General features: G+C 44.4%; 1 protein-coding gene across 1 annotated transcript in view; it reads right to left on the bottom strand.

The window, feature by feature from the left end:
- The window catches only part of GRIN3A (glutamate ionotropic receptor NMDA type subunit 3A), a 65,745-nt gene extending 50,644 nt beyond the window's left edge, over window positions 1-15,101 (bottom strand). The window contains exon 1 of the mRNA XM_012577405.5: window positions 14,270-15,101. Coding sequence (XP_012432859.5) covers window positions 14,270-14,962 — 693 coding nt within the window. The 5' untranslated portion in view covers window positions 14,963-15,101. The remainder of the gene's footprint in view (window positions 1-14,269) is intronic.
- Between the last annotated feature and the right edge of the window lie 1,477 nt (window positions 15,102-16,578).

Genomic DNA, 16,578 nt, shown 5'->3' with positions numbered 1-16,578 from the left:
AAATCTTCACTTCTTTTCTGTGCTAGACACAACTGCCTCAATATATAAAAATTACGGGAAGTAACAACCATTTGTTTTATGTGCTGTTAAATAATTTGGGTATTTGCACATTACACTGCTCTGATGCACTGGTGTGTCCTTCCAACATCCCACTGAAAATCATTTCATCAGCGCCCCATGTTTATGGGTATTTTGGTACTGTGATTTCCTCTTTAGTTAAAAGGGGATAAGCAAGTTATTAATGGTCCACAGTATTCCAAAAGAGTCCTGCGTACAGCCATGGAACAAGGTCTTGCTGTAGTAGGTACCTCAGAGGGCAGAAAGCGGTTTACAGCCAGTATTATGGGAAGGTTTGGGAGAATATGTCAAAAATCATCAGCCACCCCTGTCTCACTCTTGGATTTATAATGTGCAAGATCATCAAGTGAGCATTTACAGCTCCTACTTGTGACTCAGTCTTCTGGGCTGATCTAAATGCCTGACAGAAAATACACAACACCTTCACCTCCCTACTGCAAACAAATGCTTGCATGACTACTGCTACCAGTTTAGTTTCACTCTTCACCTATCGTAGTCATTTGGACCAAGAATGAAGTGACTGCACAAGATTTGTAACAATGAAATATGATTCATACATATTAATACCTTTGAATCATGTTTGGATTCAGTGGAGCAGTGGTAACTGAGGCTTTAAGCAATGTGTCCATCCATAAATAACTCAGCATACTGCTCTTACCAGGCAAGACCTTTCACGGTAGGGAAGTTCAATACACTCGTAGGAAAAAGATAGTCAGAAGGTGGGCAAATTGTTGAGACACAATTAAATACCAATTTAACTTCTCAATAAAGAAAGTTTATAAATAATAAATAGGATGAAGAACCTACCTATTTATTTAAAAATCTTATGTGTACTGATACGTTACATTGCTTAAGGGGAAAGGGAAAAAAAACTGTTGTGGCAGGTTAACAGGGGTAGGTCTTGTTTATGAGGAAATAATGAAAGTAACAGCAACAATTTAATAGCCTGAATATTAATGATTGGAAGAATGCTTTGCAACATGGAAATTATGAAAAAGGCTTATCAAATCAAGTTTTGATACTGATTATATCTTCTCTGTTGCAATTCCTTAAAATTTCCACTGCCTCTATATCCTATTATGAAATAATATCTTATTATCTCCCTTAAAAATTAATGTACCTCCTCCTTAGAATTATGTAGGGTTTGAAAAGCTCTGTGAAAGCTGAAAAGCCACTACACTCATTGCAGAGCACCAATTACCCAAGCACATTGGGCATTTAGTTAACTTATTAAGAGCTTTAGCATCTGCTTGGGCTGCACATTTCTGTGAGTCAAAAGCTCCCAAACATTCTGAACCAAATGAATCAATAAACTCTTGTCTGTGCTTAAGATTCCTACAGATGTACAAGATCTTTCTTCCTCATGGCTCAGCTCTCCCTGCCCTGATCCACAAGATGATGCCTATGGATGTTATGCTCTCTACAGGTCAGTTTTCTGACTCTGAAGAGACAGCTAATGAACTTTTCCAGCTGACAATGAGGCTCTCAGCTCTCAGAAATGAACTCTAAAAGTGTTTTGATGCACTTGGACAGCCAGCGGTTGGGTCTGTGGGTCTTCCAGGTGCAGCTGGGGTAAACATCGTCTTTATTTGCGGTGCTGAGAATCTGAAAGCATCAGATTAATAATGGACCTGCCTGTGTAACCTGCTCTCCTCTGCACTTAAAAACTTGTAAGTTAACTTTCAAGTGACTTAGAAACTCTAAAAACACAGCAGCTGTTACTCCTCTTAAACAGCTCCTCAGTCATCAGAGCCACCATCCCTCTGACAGCTTTGCCAGTCTGGTGTAACCAAGACTAATTAACACAGTCAAGTCTAACACTACAAATTCTGCGGGCTAGAAGAAATAACGACATTCATGAATTTAGTAAACGAGACAGAAGTTATGAATTTAATGATCTGGGAGCCAGTCTTGAGTTATGCAAAACACACTGAGTTAGGTATTCACAAAATTGCTCCAGCGTAATTGTTGGCACGTGGATTGTTTGCAAACAGCTTGCACAAACTACTTAGTGATAATCATTTGTTCCGTGACATAGTCATGCACTATTTCTGCTCCTTGAGTGGGTGATTCTATCCTCCTGAAGAAGAGGGTAAGAACTGGCAAAAATGAGGCACATCCCGGGAGTTTAACACGGATAAGCACCTTCAACCAAAATACTGGAGTGTCACGTCTCACTAATCTCTGCAAGATGTTTGTGTCTTTCCAGCCCCATGCAAATAATCCATGATGACTCTGCAGAGTCTGGTGAACCAAAGCTTGGGGACAAGGAATGCACGGCGCCTATTTATGGCACTGCGATTCTTTTTAACACTCCAAACAAGGGGGAGTGTTGCAGAGGAGTATCTAATCCCCCAGACAACCTGAGAGGAAGGGATGACAGATCACCGCTCCTAAGCGTTTGGCAAGAGTTTGCAAACTGCTGTCGCGCTCTCTGCAGGAAATGGTACTGCTTCAGGGAGAGAGAACCTCCAGCAAAGACTGCTACAAAAAGAAAGTATGTTCCCTGAAGACACAAATAATCGGGATTTTATTTCTTTCCACATTTCAGTTTTTGTTGTTTACATGATGCTAGCACTTGAGTGCAAGTCTTGGTCAGTCTAAGATACAGAATCCTAAAATGGTTGGGGTTGGAAGGGACCTTACCCCCCTGCCAAGGGCAGGGACATCCTCCACTAGATCAGTTTGCTACAAGCCCTGTCCAGCCTGTCCTTGAACACTTCCAGGGTTGTGGAATGTATTACAGTTATTACAGCAATTTGCAGAATTACAGTTCCACACACTTCAATGACCTGGGATGGAATTAAAGAAGGTGAAAAACCGTAAGCTGAATTGAATTTTGTTACAATAAAGTATTGGTACCCCAGAAGTGCTCTGTGAGGTACCTGGTAAACTGGAGTTAAACAGACAGCTGGCAGTGAGAATAAAAACAACAGAGAGAGACTCAAGAAACCAGGATCTTCTGTTAAAGGATGCCACAGCGCCACACAATATTTTCAGTGGCAGCCACATCATTGTCACATTGGGCAGTCATTGCTTACAGACAGGTAACAAATCATGGGTAATTCTGACGTCCCCTGACAACTTTTAGTCTTCCAGAGGAGACTTGTGACAAAGCACAGAAATACATCCGGTCTTCTTCATGCCTGGACTGGTAGACCAGCCCAGTGTATTTTCCTGGTTTTAACTGTATTAAAAAGGACTGAATCCCCTGTAAAGTGGTCAGACTGCAGACTCATTTCTCCTGATCTTATTGACAATAATAAGCCATTTTGCTGCTTATTATACTCCAAAAAAATTGTAATAATTTTGTATGACTCTTGGAAGACATGCATTTGCTCTCACAGTGCTGGCATAATATGGATTCACAAAAATATGACTTGTCTGAATTATTCTCAATGATATTATGAATTGCTTTCTATAGGATTTAAGGCAAAGTGGGAATTCTGATGAAAGTAAGTCAAATTCAGATAAAATTAAAGATTAGAGCTGACATAAGTCCAAAGCTTGTTTATGAATATATTTTTAGTATCACAGCAACAAAGCACAAATCCTATTGGAGTAGTTCCTCATTCAAAGCAAAGCAATACCACACTTAAATGAAGTCTGAATACTTTTTTAGTGATGTCAGTTGCATCAGAAACAGCATGTAGGCACTCAACTGAAAAGATTCACTTTAGCTGTTCTTGTTCTCCTCAACAAGAACATTTTCCCCTTTTCATGAACACTTTTGCAGTCAAATTACATTAGGACAAATGCTTATAGAAAATGCACAGCAAAATCAAACACTTGAAGTATTTGCAAGTTCCAGATTCCATGTATATCATCAATTCCTGTGTTTATAAGACTGGTAAAAAATATCATAGGCTTAGTTAAACAACCAAAACTGTATCTCAAACTTGCCAGTGAAGTAAAAGGAAGTAGTCCCACAGATGTGGTGGAAGGCTCTGGGATGCTGCCATTCTTTTGTTCTGGCTTGGTCCAGAAATTTCAGGTGGTTTTCAGGCAGAGAGATAAAATGTCTGTTATTATCAGATCTCTTATTCACTGTGAATTCTCACTTCATTTTCCTCTTAAAGTACACTTCTGGGCAGGAATACAAGGACAGTAGGAGCTGGTCAACAAGCTCCCATTCCCTGTCAAACAGAGGATCTTTCTTCTGTTAATCATGTGGCACTACTGCATCCCACCATGGGTCTAAATTTGCCACTTATAAACCTGCAAGGGTTGTGAACACCCCAGGAGGACATCGTGGTACAACTCCTTTCCACATAACTGCATGTTACATATTTATATGCACTGTCAAAATGGTGGGAAGATACAAAACTGTTTCACTGGAATCCAGCAGGCTGAGCTATTTATAAATAAGTGCCTTATTTTTGGTGCTCTTCAGTGCAGATGAACAGTGAGTGATGAGCAATTTATGTTGCTGATCATTTGTATCACAATAGAGCCTTGCAGTCTTTTTCTTCAGTTCATAGACTCTGTAAGTTCAGGATCTGTAGTATCCTACAGCGTAAGACAGGATTTCAGAACAAAGACCAGTGGGCATAATACAGAAAGGATGAAATGAGCATGCCACACTGAAAATGGAAGAGTAGATAGATAATAACATCTGAAAAAATTATTTGAGCATTCCTAGGGATTCTGGGCATCAATATCCAAAACAGACCCACCACCCATCTCTCTCTCTAAAAACAAATTCTAATTGTGAAGGAATCCTTTCCCAAGAGTACTCCACACTAAGGGATTTTCAATTTAGACAATGGAAGAAAACATTAAACAAAATATGGCTTAATGAACATGAAATAAGTCATTAAAAGGATGACACACTTGGAAGAAATCTTAGGGGTATAACTGAAATGAAAAAGAAGGTTTTAATTAACAAGCTTGTAAGCACCCTGTACTCTGTAAATAATTCATGTATATAAAAACATGATCATAAGGATGACTGAAAAATCATCATTTTGGCTTCTATGTGTTGACTGCTGATGTAAGGTTCCTAATCAGATGACACAGGAGCATTGTTAACCATACCAGCCTACTCAGAATATTTCTATACCAATACATTGTGATAGGAAATTTTATAGAGGTGATTAATATGTATTTTTTCTCTCCCCATTATCTCAGAGATAGAAACACTTAGGCCACCTTTTACCATTTCCCTGGTCATGAACTCTGCAGCAGACATTTTCATAACTTGGGCTGGCGGGGAGTGGCCTTAAACACCATTCAATTCCAACCCTCTGCCATGGGTAGGGACACCTTCCACCAGACCAGGTTGCTCAGAGCTCCATCTGACCTGGCCTTCAACACTTCCAGGGACAGAAGATGAGACAGCTGAAATTTTCATGCCTCAACACTTACACAAAAAATACCAATGCTTTCTGCTGTAACTATTTGTCTCAGGGATGTCAGTGGGTATCTATTTGTTGCCTCTGTAGTTTATCACCTATCACACACAAAACTTAAGCAGAAGAAACCCAGGCACATAAACCTTTCATCTTTTTGCCCTTCTAAGGCAGGGGTAAAATCAGTTCTGCAGTATTAGCACACTAAAAGAATGTAAATCACAACTAAAACACTTTGGGTACATACTCAAAGGAGGGCAGATCCAAATAGAGGTCAGATCTGTTTTTCCCACTTTTGATACTTACACTGAGTACAGAAAATTCTTAAAAGCAACTGCTGTCTTACAGAAAGCAGTTACATATGAGTGAGCCTTACACACTCAGAAAGTGGTAAATAATTATGCTTTCACCTAAAATAGCACCAGAAAATTATCCAACTGTGAAGTCAATGATACCAACTTTTCATATGATTTGTAAAATAAACAGATCTTTTTAAGCCAGTTTGAGAGAATATGATATTAAAATGAGTGTAATGCAACTGCTCTATCAGTAGCATCATTGAGAGAGGCTGGTGCATAATTCAGCTGCTCTTTTTGGTTATTATTTGCTATGTCTAATAGCTCTTTCTTTGCAACAAATGCAAAACTTTATTTTTAAAATCTCAGTTGATGCTTGAAGATGTCTTGTCTTTTGACTCTGTCTCAAGTAAGAAAGTCTTATAAAAAATGTCATAGGAACAGCATGGGCAACCATTTCCTTCACAGTCTTAAAGAAGCTGGAAGTGGGATAGCATATCTTCAGGGAAATACTAAGAGTTTAAAACATGCCTGTGCAGCACATTCATAGATTTTTATAATCCATTTCAAATATCTTCCACATTGTAAAACAGGCTTTGGAAACGATCATCACAGATGAAAGCGGGTGAAGAAAGAGTAATAAAAATACCGTAGAAAGAAGAGGAAGAAATGGTGTCTGCTTCTTCTGAGCTCCCCAACATTTGATTTTTCTTGTATAATAATAATTGAATCATCACAGTAATTTCACCATTTATTGTGGTTCTGTGTCAGCCGACGGTGCACCTGTGCCCACCTGTGCCCTCCTCCTCTGCCCCCCCACCATTTGCAGCCTGCAGCCACCCAGGCTGAAACATTTCAGATAGAAGTTAATTATCCAGCACTAACACTGCACACTAGAACTTTCCAAACTGCTGCCAACTGGAAACCTTCCCATCAGCTTCTGAGGGCTCTCCCAGCTCACTATTCCTGCAGCAGGGAGCATCTCCCCACTCACTGACAAGGCACTCAGAGCTTGCAGAGGCACAGGGTGGCTGGCTGGCATGGGGGTGGCACCTGATTTCTGCTTGTACCAGCAGGGTATTCCTATGCTCCAGGGATGCAAGATGCTCATCAGTGCCTGCATGGACCTACACTGCAGGGGAATGACACACAGAGCTCAGCTCTGAGGGTTGAACACCAAGCCTGAACCGAGAGATGCTCTGGAACTCTGCAGCCAAATCCAAGTCTCAAGGTCAACTGCACACAAACTTTTGGTTGCAATGCCCCACAAGGGCAGCATGTAATGTTGCAATGGCTGTGGTATGCCTGTCTCAGTTCTTCATGAAGCTGTCCGTAATTACCAAAAGCTGTGTTATCAGCTTGCTGTGACAGCTGCGAAGCACTTGGGGCCAGGCTGTGAACTTCTGTCACACTGATGAGGACCCCCTTGGAACATGCAGCTTTGCTTGAGTGTGACTCCCTTAATAAATGAATCATCTATCAGTGCTGCCTACTCAAGCTTAAATCCTTCTCCCAGTTCTCCTGCTACTTCCACCATCTGCACATCCTTTCCCTGTGGTGGTGAGAACAAATTTGGCTGACTGACAGGGTTTTGGGGAAAATGTGGAGTCTTTCAGGGCCAGACCAGAAGTAAAGTACAGTTGCTAATGTCCAAAGCTCCAAACCTAAAATTCCTGTGACTGAATCTGCTCCCGTTTATTAGGAAATCCCTTTTGGGTACCTACTAGTACGATGCTGCATGTATCCCAGTAACTCCGTGCTCTGAAATCCTAATCTGTCTCACCCTGGGCCCAAAGCATCATGAGGGACTCTGATCATAACTTTCAGCATGAAGTTTGCAAAAAGGCTTCCATTAATCATACCCAACCACACCAAGGCCTCACAGCCTTTGCAAGACATCCCTCTGGCAACAGCAATAAACCATTATCTACCTTTGACATTAATCCCTGTTCCCACCACTGCATCCTAGATGCTGAGTTTCCTGAGAAGTCTGCGGGAAAGACAATGGGGGTGGGGGGGAGGGGGGAGGGGGAATGATTTTTGGGCAAGCATTACTCACTGGAAGCAACTGTTCTTAGCCAGGGATCAAGACAGCCCTGTGAATTCAACCCTGATTTGAGCACGCCATTCTTCTCTGTGCTTGGTGATTCCACCTCTTTCTCCAGTGCTTTCCAACAAAATTCAATTCCTTTATTTTGTGCTGCTAGAACCACAAAATGTAAAGACAGGGAAGGGCACCTCTTCTTTCTCTTCTCAGTTCAGCTTATTTTCTCCTTCTCTTCCCCTGCATCACTGACATGTGATGTTTCCAGTTTTCTTGCTTCCTTTTCTTGTTCTCTTCCTCCTCTTTTCTCTGGATGCTTTCAGCTCTTCAGAACAAACTCTGCAATGCACAGTTATTTGTATTGCAGTGAGATCTGATGCACTCTCTCATTCCATCAAATTGAGAAGACAACCCTTCCACTCTTTAAAAGCCCTTCAGTAAGGCCTACAGAAACATGGGTTTATAGTCTGAGTCTGAAGGCAAATTTAGGATTTTTAATAGAAATTGCTTTTTCCAGTTTTCTGATTACAATAAATACATAAATTCTAGCCATATTATGCCTGGTTTTCTTTTACATTTAAAAATTAACTGGAAATCCAGAGAGGGAAATAATTGAACATGATATAAACATTTTATTTGGGGGCTTAGAATTGTAACTAGATCCAGCACAATCTTAAGTCCTAAAACTATGTGTTTTCAATATTTCATGGGTTTAAATAGTAAACAATTTATTAAATATACCCTAAATAATAACTTTTAAAAGTAGTATTTGAATTTAATCACAATAAATAAATTGAATAACACATCACAAGATCATTTGTTGATTTCTGCTTTCTAGAGCTCTACTTCCACTGACTTTCATGGACAAATTCTTGGGGGAAATTACATTGACTACTCCAACTTACTTTTCTTTGCTAACAATCTGCTCAGTACAGTAACTTATGTACTCATAAAGAATCTGACAACAGGTTGTCTTTAAATTTGTCTATTCTAGGCAAAATTATAATTTTTACTTAGTGGATTAAGCCAAGTATTCTTTGATGTTTCTTCAGATAATGCCTGTCCTTCAACAAAGTAATCATCAATGATTTAACGTTGTCATATTTTAATCACTCATCACTGACAGGAGTTTGTGCAGTGTGTTATGAAAGACCTAGCAGCAAGGAAGACATTGCTTTGTGAACTCCCAGAATAGAAAAAAAGAGCCAAACCCAAAATAAACATCATGTATGGCACTGAATTTGATGTTAATTCAGCTTTTCTGCATCAAAGAATCAGCATGAGATAAGGAATGAGAAAATCTTGTTACTGGCCAGCTCTGAATGAGTGCTGTCCCAGCAGACTTCAGGCTCTTTCTGTCTCCATGAGACTTTAAAATTAAGGAACAAGAGGAGAACTGAAGTTAAACATTCCCACCACTTTCCTGCATTCTGAAAAGGGATTTTCTGCAGCTGTGACTAACTGCATCTTCCTTGAACTCTTTAACTCCTATAAAGAAACTAATCTGGGTTTTTTTCCCCCTTTTGTTGTTCCATGCAAGATTTTTGATATACGAAATATCACTGGGGTCTCTGGCTGAAAGAGAAGCAACTTGGCATTTGTTTACAGATCCTCTCAATTTATGTCCTCAATTCCTCTCAAGAGCCCTCTCATAAACCCTCCTGAAGTACACAAAAGGCAAATGCCACCATCCTATTTACTCAGTGTGAGGTGAGGAGGGTTGCTGGCCACAGGGAAAGACTGAACACGTATTCCTCATCTACACAGAAGCTAACACAAGCTTCCACTATCTGGACTAAAACAGATTAGCAGTGACTATTTGAATGACCAGAGTCTGCAGCCAAACATGTGTGTTGCATTCTCTCCCTGGAAAATGGAATTATTAAAACTTTCTCTAAAATCAAAACCACTTTTCTGCAAAAATGAAATTCTGTCTCTGAGGAGGAAAGAAAAAAAGTATATTTGGGCATTTAGTTGGGCAGAAGCTTTCCCACCTCTCCATCCCTTTGCTGTAATTTCTGTTTGCCTTCATTGGTGCAATGCATAGTCTGTGTCTTGCAGGTCAGTATGACTTCTGAGACCACTGTATTCACAGTGGTATTCTTGTCTATTTCCAAAAAGACCTGTAATTCCTCACCCAGGCTGGTCTCATATATCTATAAATTAGGAAGCTGTTAAAAAATAGCACTTAATTACTTTAAAAACAAATTTAAAAAAATTAAAATGTTTATAGGCAGTTTCTTTTTACAGCATCTGTTCTGAGGCTGAGCTTGCTTTTCACTGGAAAATTCAATTTAATCTGGAACTTTGATTTGGTTTATTTATTCTTTTGACCCCTTCTGAAGTCATAGCAGTAATCAGTAGCACTGCAGTTTCAGTTCCTCAAGAAGCCCAGTAAAGCACAGACTGGCAGGGACTGATGACTTGCAATTACTTTACTCTGTTTAGTTGCTCTGAGAAGGTTCCTTTTCATGTTAACAGACACCAGAGATCCTGATTTATCTGAAACCCACTAAAAATACTCCTTTAAATTCAGAGAACACTGCTGGAAACATGACCTCCCCTGTGTTTCTGACACTATCACCAACAAAATTGATATTATGGGCTATTCTTCCCAGACTCTCAGCTCTGAGCTGTTTTACTAGAAGCAGTATCACTGTATTTATTTATGCTTCATGTTCCCTGGATCTTTTCCCTGTTCCATCCATGGGAAAATTGTTAATGACATTGGCAATCTTGGAATCAAAAAATAAAGTGTTTCTCTTGATACAAACATACATAAAATGACAAGCCTTGCCTCAGTGGCATCAGTGCTTGTGAAGATGCTTTCTCCAAAATAATGAGCTGTCAAAGCTTCACTGCAATTTGCACTTGTGTTAGTAGTGAAGAAATCCAGTGCTTGTTTTTTCCTTGCTGAATGACAGTGTTAAATTGTTACTTTTTGCTTACTGAGTGTGAAAATTTACTGAAATGACAGTAGAGTGAGAAAAGTAAACAGCATTTTTTCAGGTCACAACAGCAGTTGGATTTACTGTTAGTGTACATTAACAATTAAATCACATATATAAAGTGAAAAAAGTGTGTCACACTTTACTCTGTGTTGCCTCCCTTGAAACCAACACACTTCCAAACCTCCAGAATAGGCTGTTGCTTTGTGGGAGAACAAGTGTAGCATCACGCCTTGTGATCATTCATGTCATGAGGAAAGACTTTGGTGTCTTTTTTTTTTTTTTTTTTTTTTGTATCCTCAGGGTGGTAGAATTTAATGAGAAATGGATTTTTAAATATGCTTGAACATCAACAAAACTTTTGAAAACACTGTCTAGGTATCTTACATTACTGTATCTGCCCATCTGTAGTGCTGTACATTTCCTCTCATGTTACACATCTGAAGTATTACTATCATCAAATACCAGAGATAACAGACAGTATTATTGAAATGTATTTCAGTTCTGAATCTTTACCTTCCCTTTTATTCTAAGCATTGCTTTTTGCCATATTAGAGAAGATTTGCTCCAACATCAAAATGCTTTTCAGTTACAGTGAACATTTGTCTGTTACAAACTTATGCATGAAGTAATGACATTAACATTCAGCAGCAGTACAAGACATTGCATGTGTATGTTCATCTCCTGTTGTAGTGTGGAAAATGAGACTTTGCTAGATATTGCTACCTTAAGACCACCCTAATAAAAGATTTCCATATTGAGGAGAAGCAGTGACTCAGCACCTACTGAATAGTGGGTTTGTTATGTTTGCCATGGTCTTCACTGTGCAAAATGCTCTCTAAGGGCAAAACAAGTTTTGGGTCTGCTCCTGTGCCTGTGTGGAAGGAAGATACCTGCAGGCACTCCCAAGGGCATGCTGCAGTGGTTTGGTGGGAGGGAAGATACTCCCTCCAAGCATCAGCAGAAGGGGTGACCGCAGGAGTGCCAATTCAGAAGCAGGGTTAGAAATCAGTCTTCTTTTCTCCTCTGGAAATCTGCATGATGGGCCTATCAGCAAAAACTGCCTTGTCTACAATAATGTAATTTACAACTGTCTCCTCCAAGATGGCCAGTCAGTAGAAGAAGCCAAACTGCAGCTCCAGGTCTATAGAGATAGGAAGGTGACAGGTCTGTGGCGTGTTCATTTCATGTCAGTGCTGGTATGGGACTGTGAGCAACACAAAGTCCCTGCCTGCAACAGAGACTGCTGAGGCCAACATCTCCAGGGACTCCTGGGTCCAGTATGCTCTTAGAAATCCTGTAACTCTAGGAAGTATGCAAAGCAAAGCTGCTGTAGCACTGCCTCCAGCATTAGCCTAAAAATGGTATGTAATAAGTGAAAGTATGAAAAAAATAGTGCTCAGAAAGATATCAGCTCTTCCAAGACAACCTTAATAGACTAACACATTGAATACAAGTGTCTGCTGGTCTTTGAGTAAGACTGAGTTGTTTTTTTAAATCCACAGGTCCTTGAAAAGTCTTTTTATTTTAGCTTGGCCCAAAGGAAAAATTGAGTCTCTTCAGCACAGGTGCAGTGCCAGCATTGGTTTCACTGTCACTGAAGACAATACCAGTTAAAATCTGCTTAAGAACAAAGTCCTGATTTGGAAAGACTGATCCATTGGGCTCCCTGCTGAGAACAATTTGAGAGTTAAGCACTGAAGTCCTGGGAAAGCAGCAATGAAATCTAACCCTGTGCTGCATGTGTTTAACACATCTGGTGAACTCAGGCAGCTTTGGGTGAATTTAGACCCTTCCCAGAGATGGAAGATAAAATAATGCTAACAGCCAGAGAAAATCCTGGGTTCAGGATTTGGCCCTCGGGGAGCTTTGGCTGTTGACTCCAGCACCATTGTGACTGCAGATGCAAGGCTGGTAGATGTAACAGCAAACTTGTGTGCTACTGGCAGAATTCAGCAAAGCTGATTACCCCTGAGTTTCAGCTTAAACCTAGAGAGATCTGAGTTACATGGGTTTTGCTGACGTGGAGAAGCCTAGGTGAATTAAAGGGGCTACAAAAGAGCTGAGGAGGGGATTTTGATAAGGACATAGAGTGACAGGAGGAGGGGCATCAGCTTCAAAATCCCAGATGGCAGGGTTAGATGGGATACTGGGAGGAAATCCTTGACTTTGAGGGTGATGGAGCTCTGGCACAGGCTGCCCAGAGAGGCTGTGGCTGCCCCATCCCTGGAGATGCTCAAGGCCATGCTGGATAAGGCTTGGACTTGGAGCAGTCTGGTCTGGTAGAAGGTGTCCTTGCCCATGGCAGAGGGTGGAACGAGGTGATCTTTCAGGTACCTTCTGACTCAAACCATTCTGTGATCCAGACCAGGATACAGCAGTCACATCTTCAGTTACAGACTAAGAACTACTTAACACAGACTCTTTCTACCTTTTGTGTCACAATTCAAACACACAAAAACTGAAAAAAACCCCAAACCCACAGAAATTAAATCCAGGCTGTGGTCTGTGTATATATGTATATTTTATATATATATATATTTTTTTTTTGAAAAGCAAATTCACTTGGCTAAGTTTTTTTTCTATTACATTTTGAATGCAAAGTTAAGCTACCATTTTTTACGTAAAACAACTATTTATCCTGTATTTAAAAAGCAGCTTGTACCATTTTACTCTGGACTTCCCTTGCACAAGCTTTACAGAATACAGCATTTTCTTACAGCTCTTTAACCTGAAGATGATTCCTGGCATCAAACACATGGTTTCAACATACTGTGCCTCTTACCTTTCTCCAGAGTGTGTAACACGGAGTTGCCATCTTTGTATAATAGAAAGTTTAGCTCCTAATGCTACTTCTACTTGCACCTAACAGGTTTGTCAAACACAAAGAATTCAATTTCTACTATTTCAGCTACACAATCAAACAAATAGGATGGGCTGCAGTTTCCACTATTTTAGTTACGCAACTCTAATTAGCAAAAATCTGATCTAGTACCAACATATGAGCTACAAATGAAACTGAACTACAGAAAATCCTGGCGCTTTAGCTCAGCTCGATGCAAAGTCAAGTTACACTGAACAACTTTCCTGAGAAGTGTCACTTGGTGCCCCAACCTACAGCGCTCATACACAGATCACAGCATTAAGACCATTTTTTGGTTTGCATTTTTTTTTTTCTTTCGTCCTTAACAACCTTTTCCTGATACGCAAAGCATGTCCTGGACCCCCCTTCTGCTCTCGGCTCCGTAACTTATCGCAGTCTATGACTACGGGCTAATAACTTCGCTCGTGCCACAGAGCGCTTGTCTGCCTTTCCACAGAGAGGATGCTTCTCTCCGGCCACCCCGGGGCTAAAGCGCAACGGGGTGCTAAAGGAGCGAGGGATGGAAGAGCGATTCCAGCAGCCCCGTGGTCTGAGCGCTTCTCTCTCGGTCAGAATCCTCCCGCCGAGACCCTTGCTCGCCTCCGACGCCGGTCCCCCGACCCTTCCCCGCAGTGTCCCCGGGGCGCTGCCCTGCCCACCGCTTTCTCCCCGCGTCCCCAGCGCCTTACCAGACTCCGCCGGGGGAACTCGCTCAGCACGATGCTGACCACCGGGATGCGCAGCGCCGCCGAGATGAAGTCCAGCTCCAGCATCTCCCCACGGCTCTGCGGGAAGGCGAGGATGGCTGAGACCCCCTGCACCACCACAGTGTGGCAGAGACTTTGCAGGAAGGAGACGGGGTCGTTGCTCCAGGAAGCGCTGGCTGAAGAGAAGGGGAAGAGGGGCAGGTCGCCCAGTCCCGCCTCGATCGCCATCACCACCTCCAGGGACAGGTTGTAGGGCAGCAGCCCGGGCACGCCGTTCAGGTTGGCCACGGCCAGCAGCAGCGCGTCCCGCGGCGAGGGGGGCGGCCGCCGCTGTCCCCCGCCGCCCCCCGCCCGCCGGCCCCGCGGCCCCTCGGGGCGTCCGCCCGCCGCCTCCCCGGGCCAGGCAGCGGCGGCGGGGGCGGCCCGGGGCTGCAGGTGGGTGGCCCCCACTCGCACCGTATGCCCGATGCGGCGCAGGATCTGGCAGGGCTGCGGGTGGGACGCGGAGCCGGGCACCGCCGCCAGCACCAGGGCGCAGGGCGGCAGCAGCAGCAGGCAAGCTCGTCCCAAGACCCCGCGCATCCCCGGCCGACACATGGCCGGGAGCCCCCCGCCGCCGCCTCCTGCGTTCCCGCCGCCCGCATCAAGAGCCCCGCGGGCGGGCGACGGCGGCATCAGCCGCGGCGGGCGAGCCCCGCGCACAGCCGCCCCCGCCGCCGCCCATGGGGCCGCCACCGCCTCGCCCCCGCCCCGGGGCTGCGGGGAGGCTCAGCCCCCGGACCGCCCCCCTCGGTTCCGCGAGGCCGGGGAGGCACCCGACCCCCGCCGGGATCTGCCCTGCCCGGTTGCCCCTGCCCGGCCGCTCCTCCTCAGCCCGGGCGGGCTCTGCACGGCTCAGTTCCCCGCTCCCTGCCCCGAGCCCTCCGGCGCGCCCCTGCCCGGCTCCCCGCCGCCGCTCCCCGCGCTGCTCCCGGCTCCGTTCCCCGCCTCGCAGCCCTCCGCCCTGTAACCCCGGCCCGGCTGCCCGCGCCAGCCCCCTGCCCTTGCCCCCCGCAGCCCTCGGAGCGCTCCCCGCCGGCTCCGGAGCCGGGCAAAGTTGCCAGCGAGGCTGCGGGCGGTCGCTGGGCTGCGCTGCGCTCCCGCCGCGAGGGACGGCGAGCGCCGGCCCCGCTCGGCTCCTCCCCGGGCCGCCCAGGGGAGGAAGGGGCTTGGGGGGCCGCCCCTTTGAACCCCTCGGGGAGGGTCCCGGGACAGCCCCTACGGAGCTCCGCGTCCGCCGCTGCCGCGGGACGCCCCCTCACCGCGCCCGGGCAGCGGAACAGTTCTCCGCGTCCCAGGGGCTGCGAACCGAAGGTGAGGCTTCGGTTCCCCCTCGGCCAGCGGTGGAGCCGTGTCTGCCGCTGCCGCTTGTTACGGAAAGCAGTGCCCGATGCCTTCCCATGCGCTGCTGCTTCAAACGGAACCGATTTCTAACATGTGGGACCCGAGATCCAGATTCCGCAAACCCGGGGCACTGCCTAACATGGCTTTTAGGACAGAACACCCTTGTCCTAAGGGGAAAACAGGGCAGAGCTGAGATGGGCGTTTGTGTGTGCATCTGAAAGGATCAGGGGATCCCCGTCATTGTCTCAGTTCTGGTAGACGGGTTAAATCCTGGGCTGTTGGAGCCGTACTGACCCCAGGTCTGAGACTAATACCGTGCTTGGGGTATCGACACGTTCCACGTCCTGTGTTGGATAGCCAGAATCTCAGAGGAATCCCTCTCCGCAGCCACGCTGGCCATCACGGGGAAATCATCTCACGGGTCTCCCCGGCAGCGGGGCGAACGCTGCCTGGTTGAGTGCACCTGAATGTTATTTCTGCCCGTGGGACTCCTGTCATCGTTCCCTGTTTGGGTGCTGAGTGCAGTGCAGCGTCCTGCTGTCCTGCACGGAAGGATGGTTTGAGACATTCACACCTGGAGTGTTTAGAAGTCTTTTGGCAACTCCTCCAGCAGTTTACCCTGACCTAGTGTTTTAACTTAAGATCTTTTCTGAATGTTAATAGTCTTTCCCCTTTATTTGAGGTTTATCTTCAGAGATTTATGAAGAAAAAGAAAATAATAGAATCACAGAATGGTTGGGGTTGTAAAGGACCTTTAAAGGCCATCTACTCAAGCCCTCCTGGCATAAGTGGAACATCTTCAAGTAGATTGGGTTGCTCAAAGCCCCATTCAGCCTGACTTTGACTGTTCCCAGGGGTGGGGCAATCATCACATCTCTGGATGACCTCTGAAAATGTTTTACCACCCT

This window comes from Taeniopygia guttata, chromosome Z (assembly GCF_048771995.1).
Source record: "Taeniopygia guttata chromosome Z, bTaeGut7.mat, whole genome shotgun sequence".
NCBI classification, from domain to species: Eukaryota; Metazoa; Chordata; class Aves; order Passeriformes; family Estrildidae; genus Taeniopygia; species Taeniopygia guttata.
Note: the sequence above shows the minus strand (reverse complement) of the source record. Positions and strands in the feature narration are given on the sequence as shown.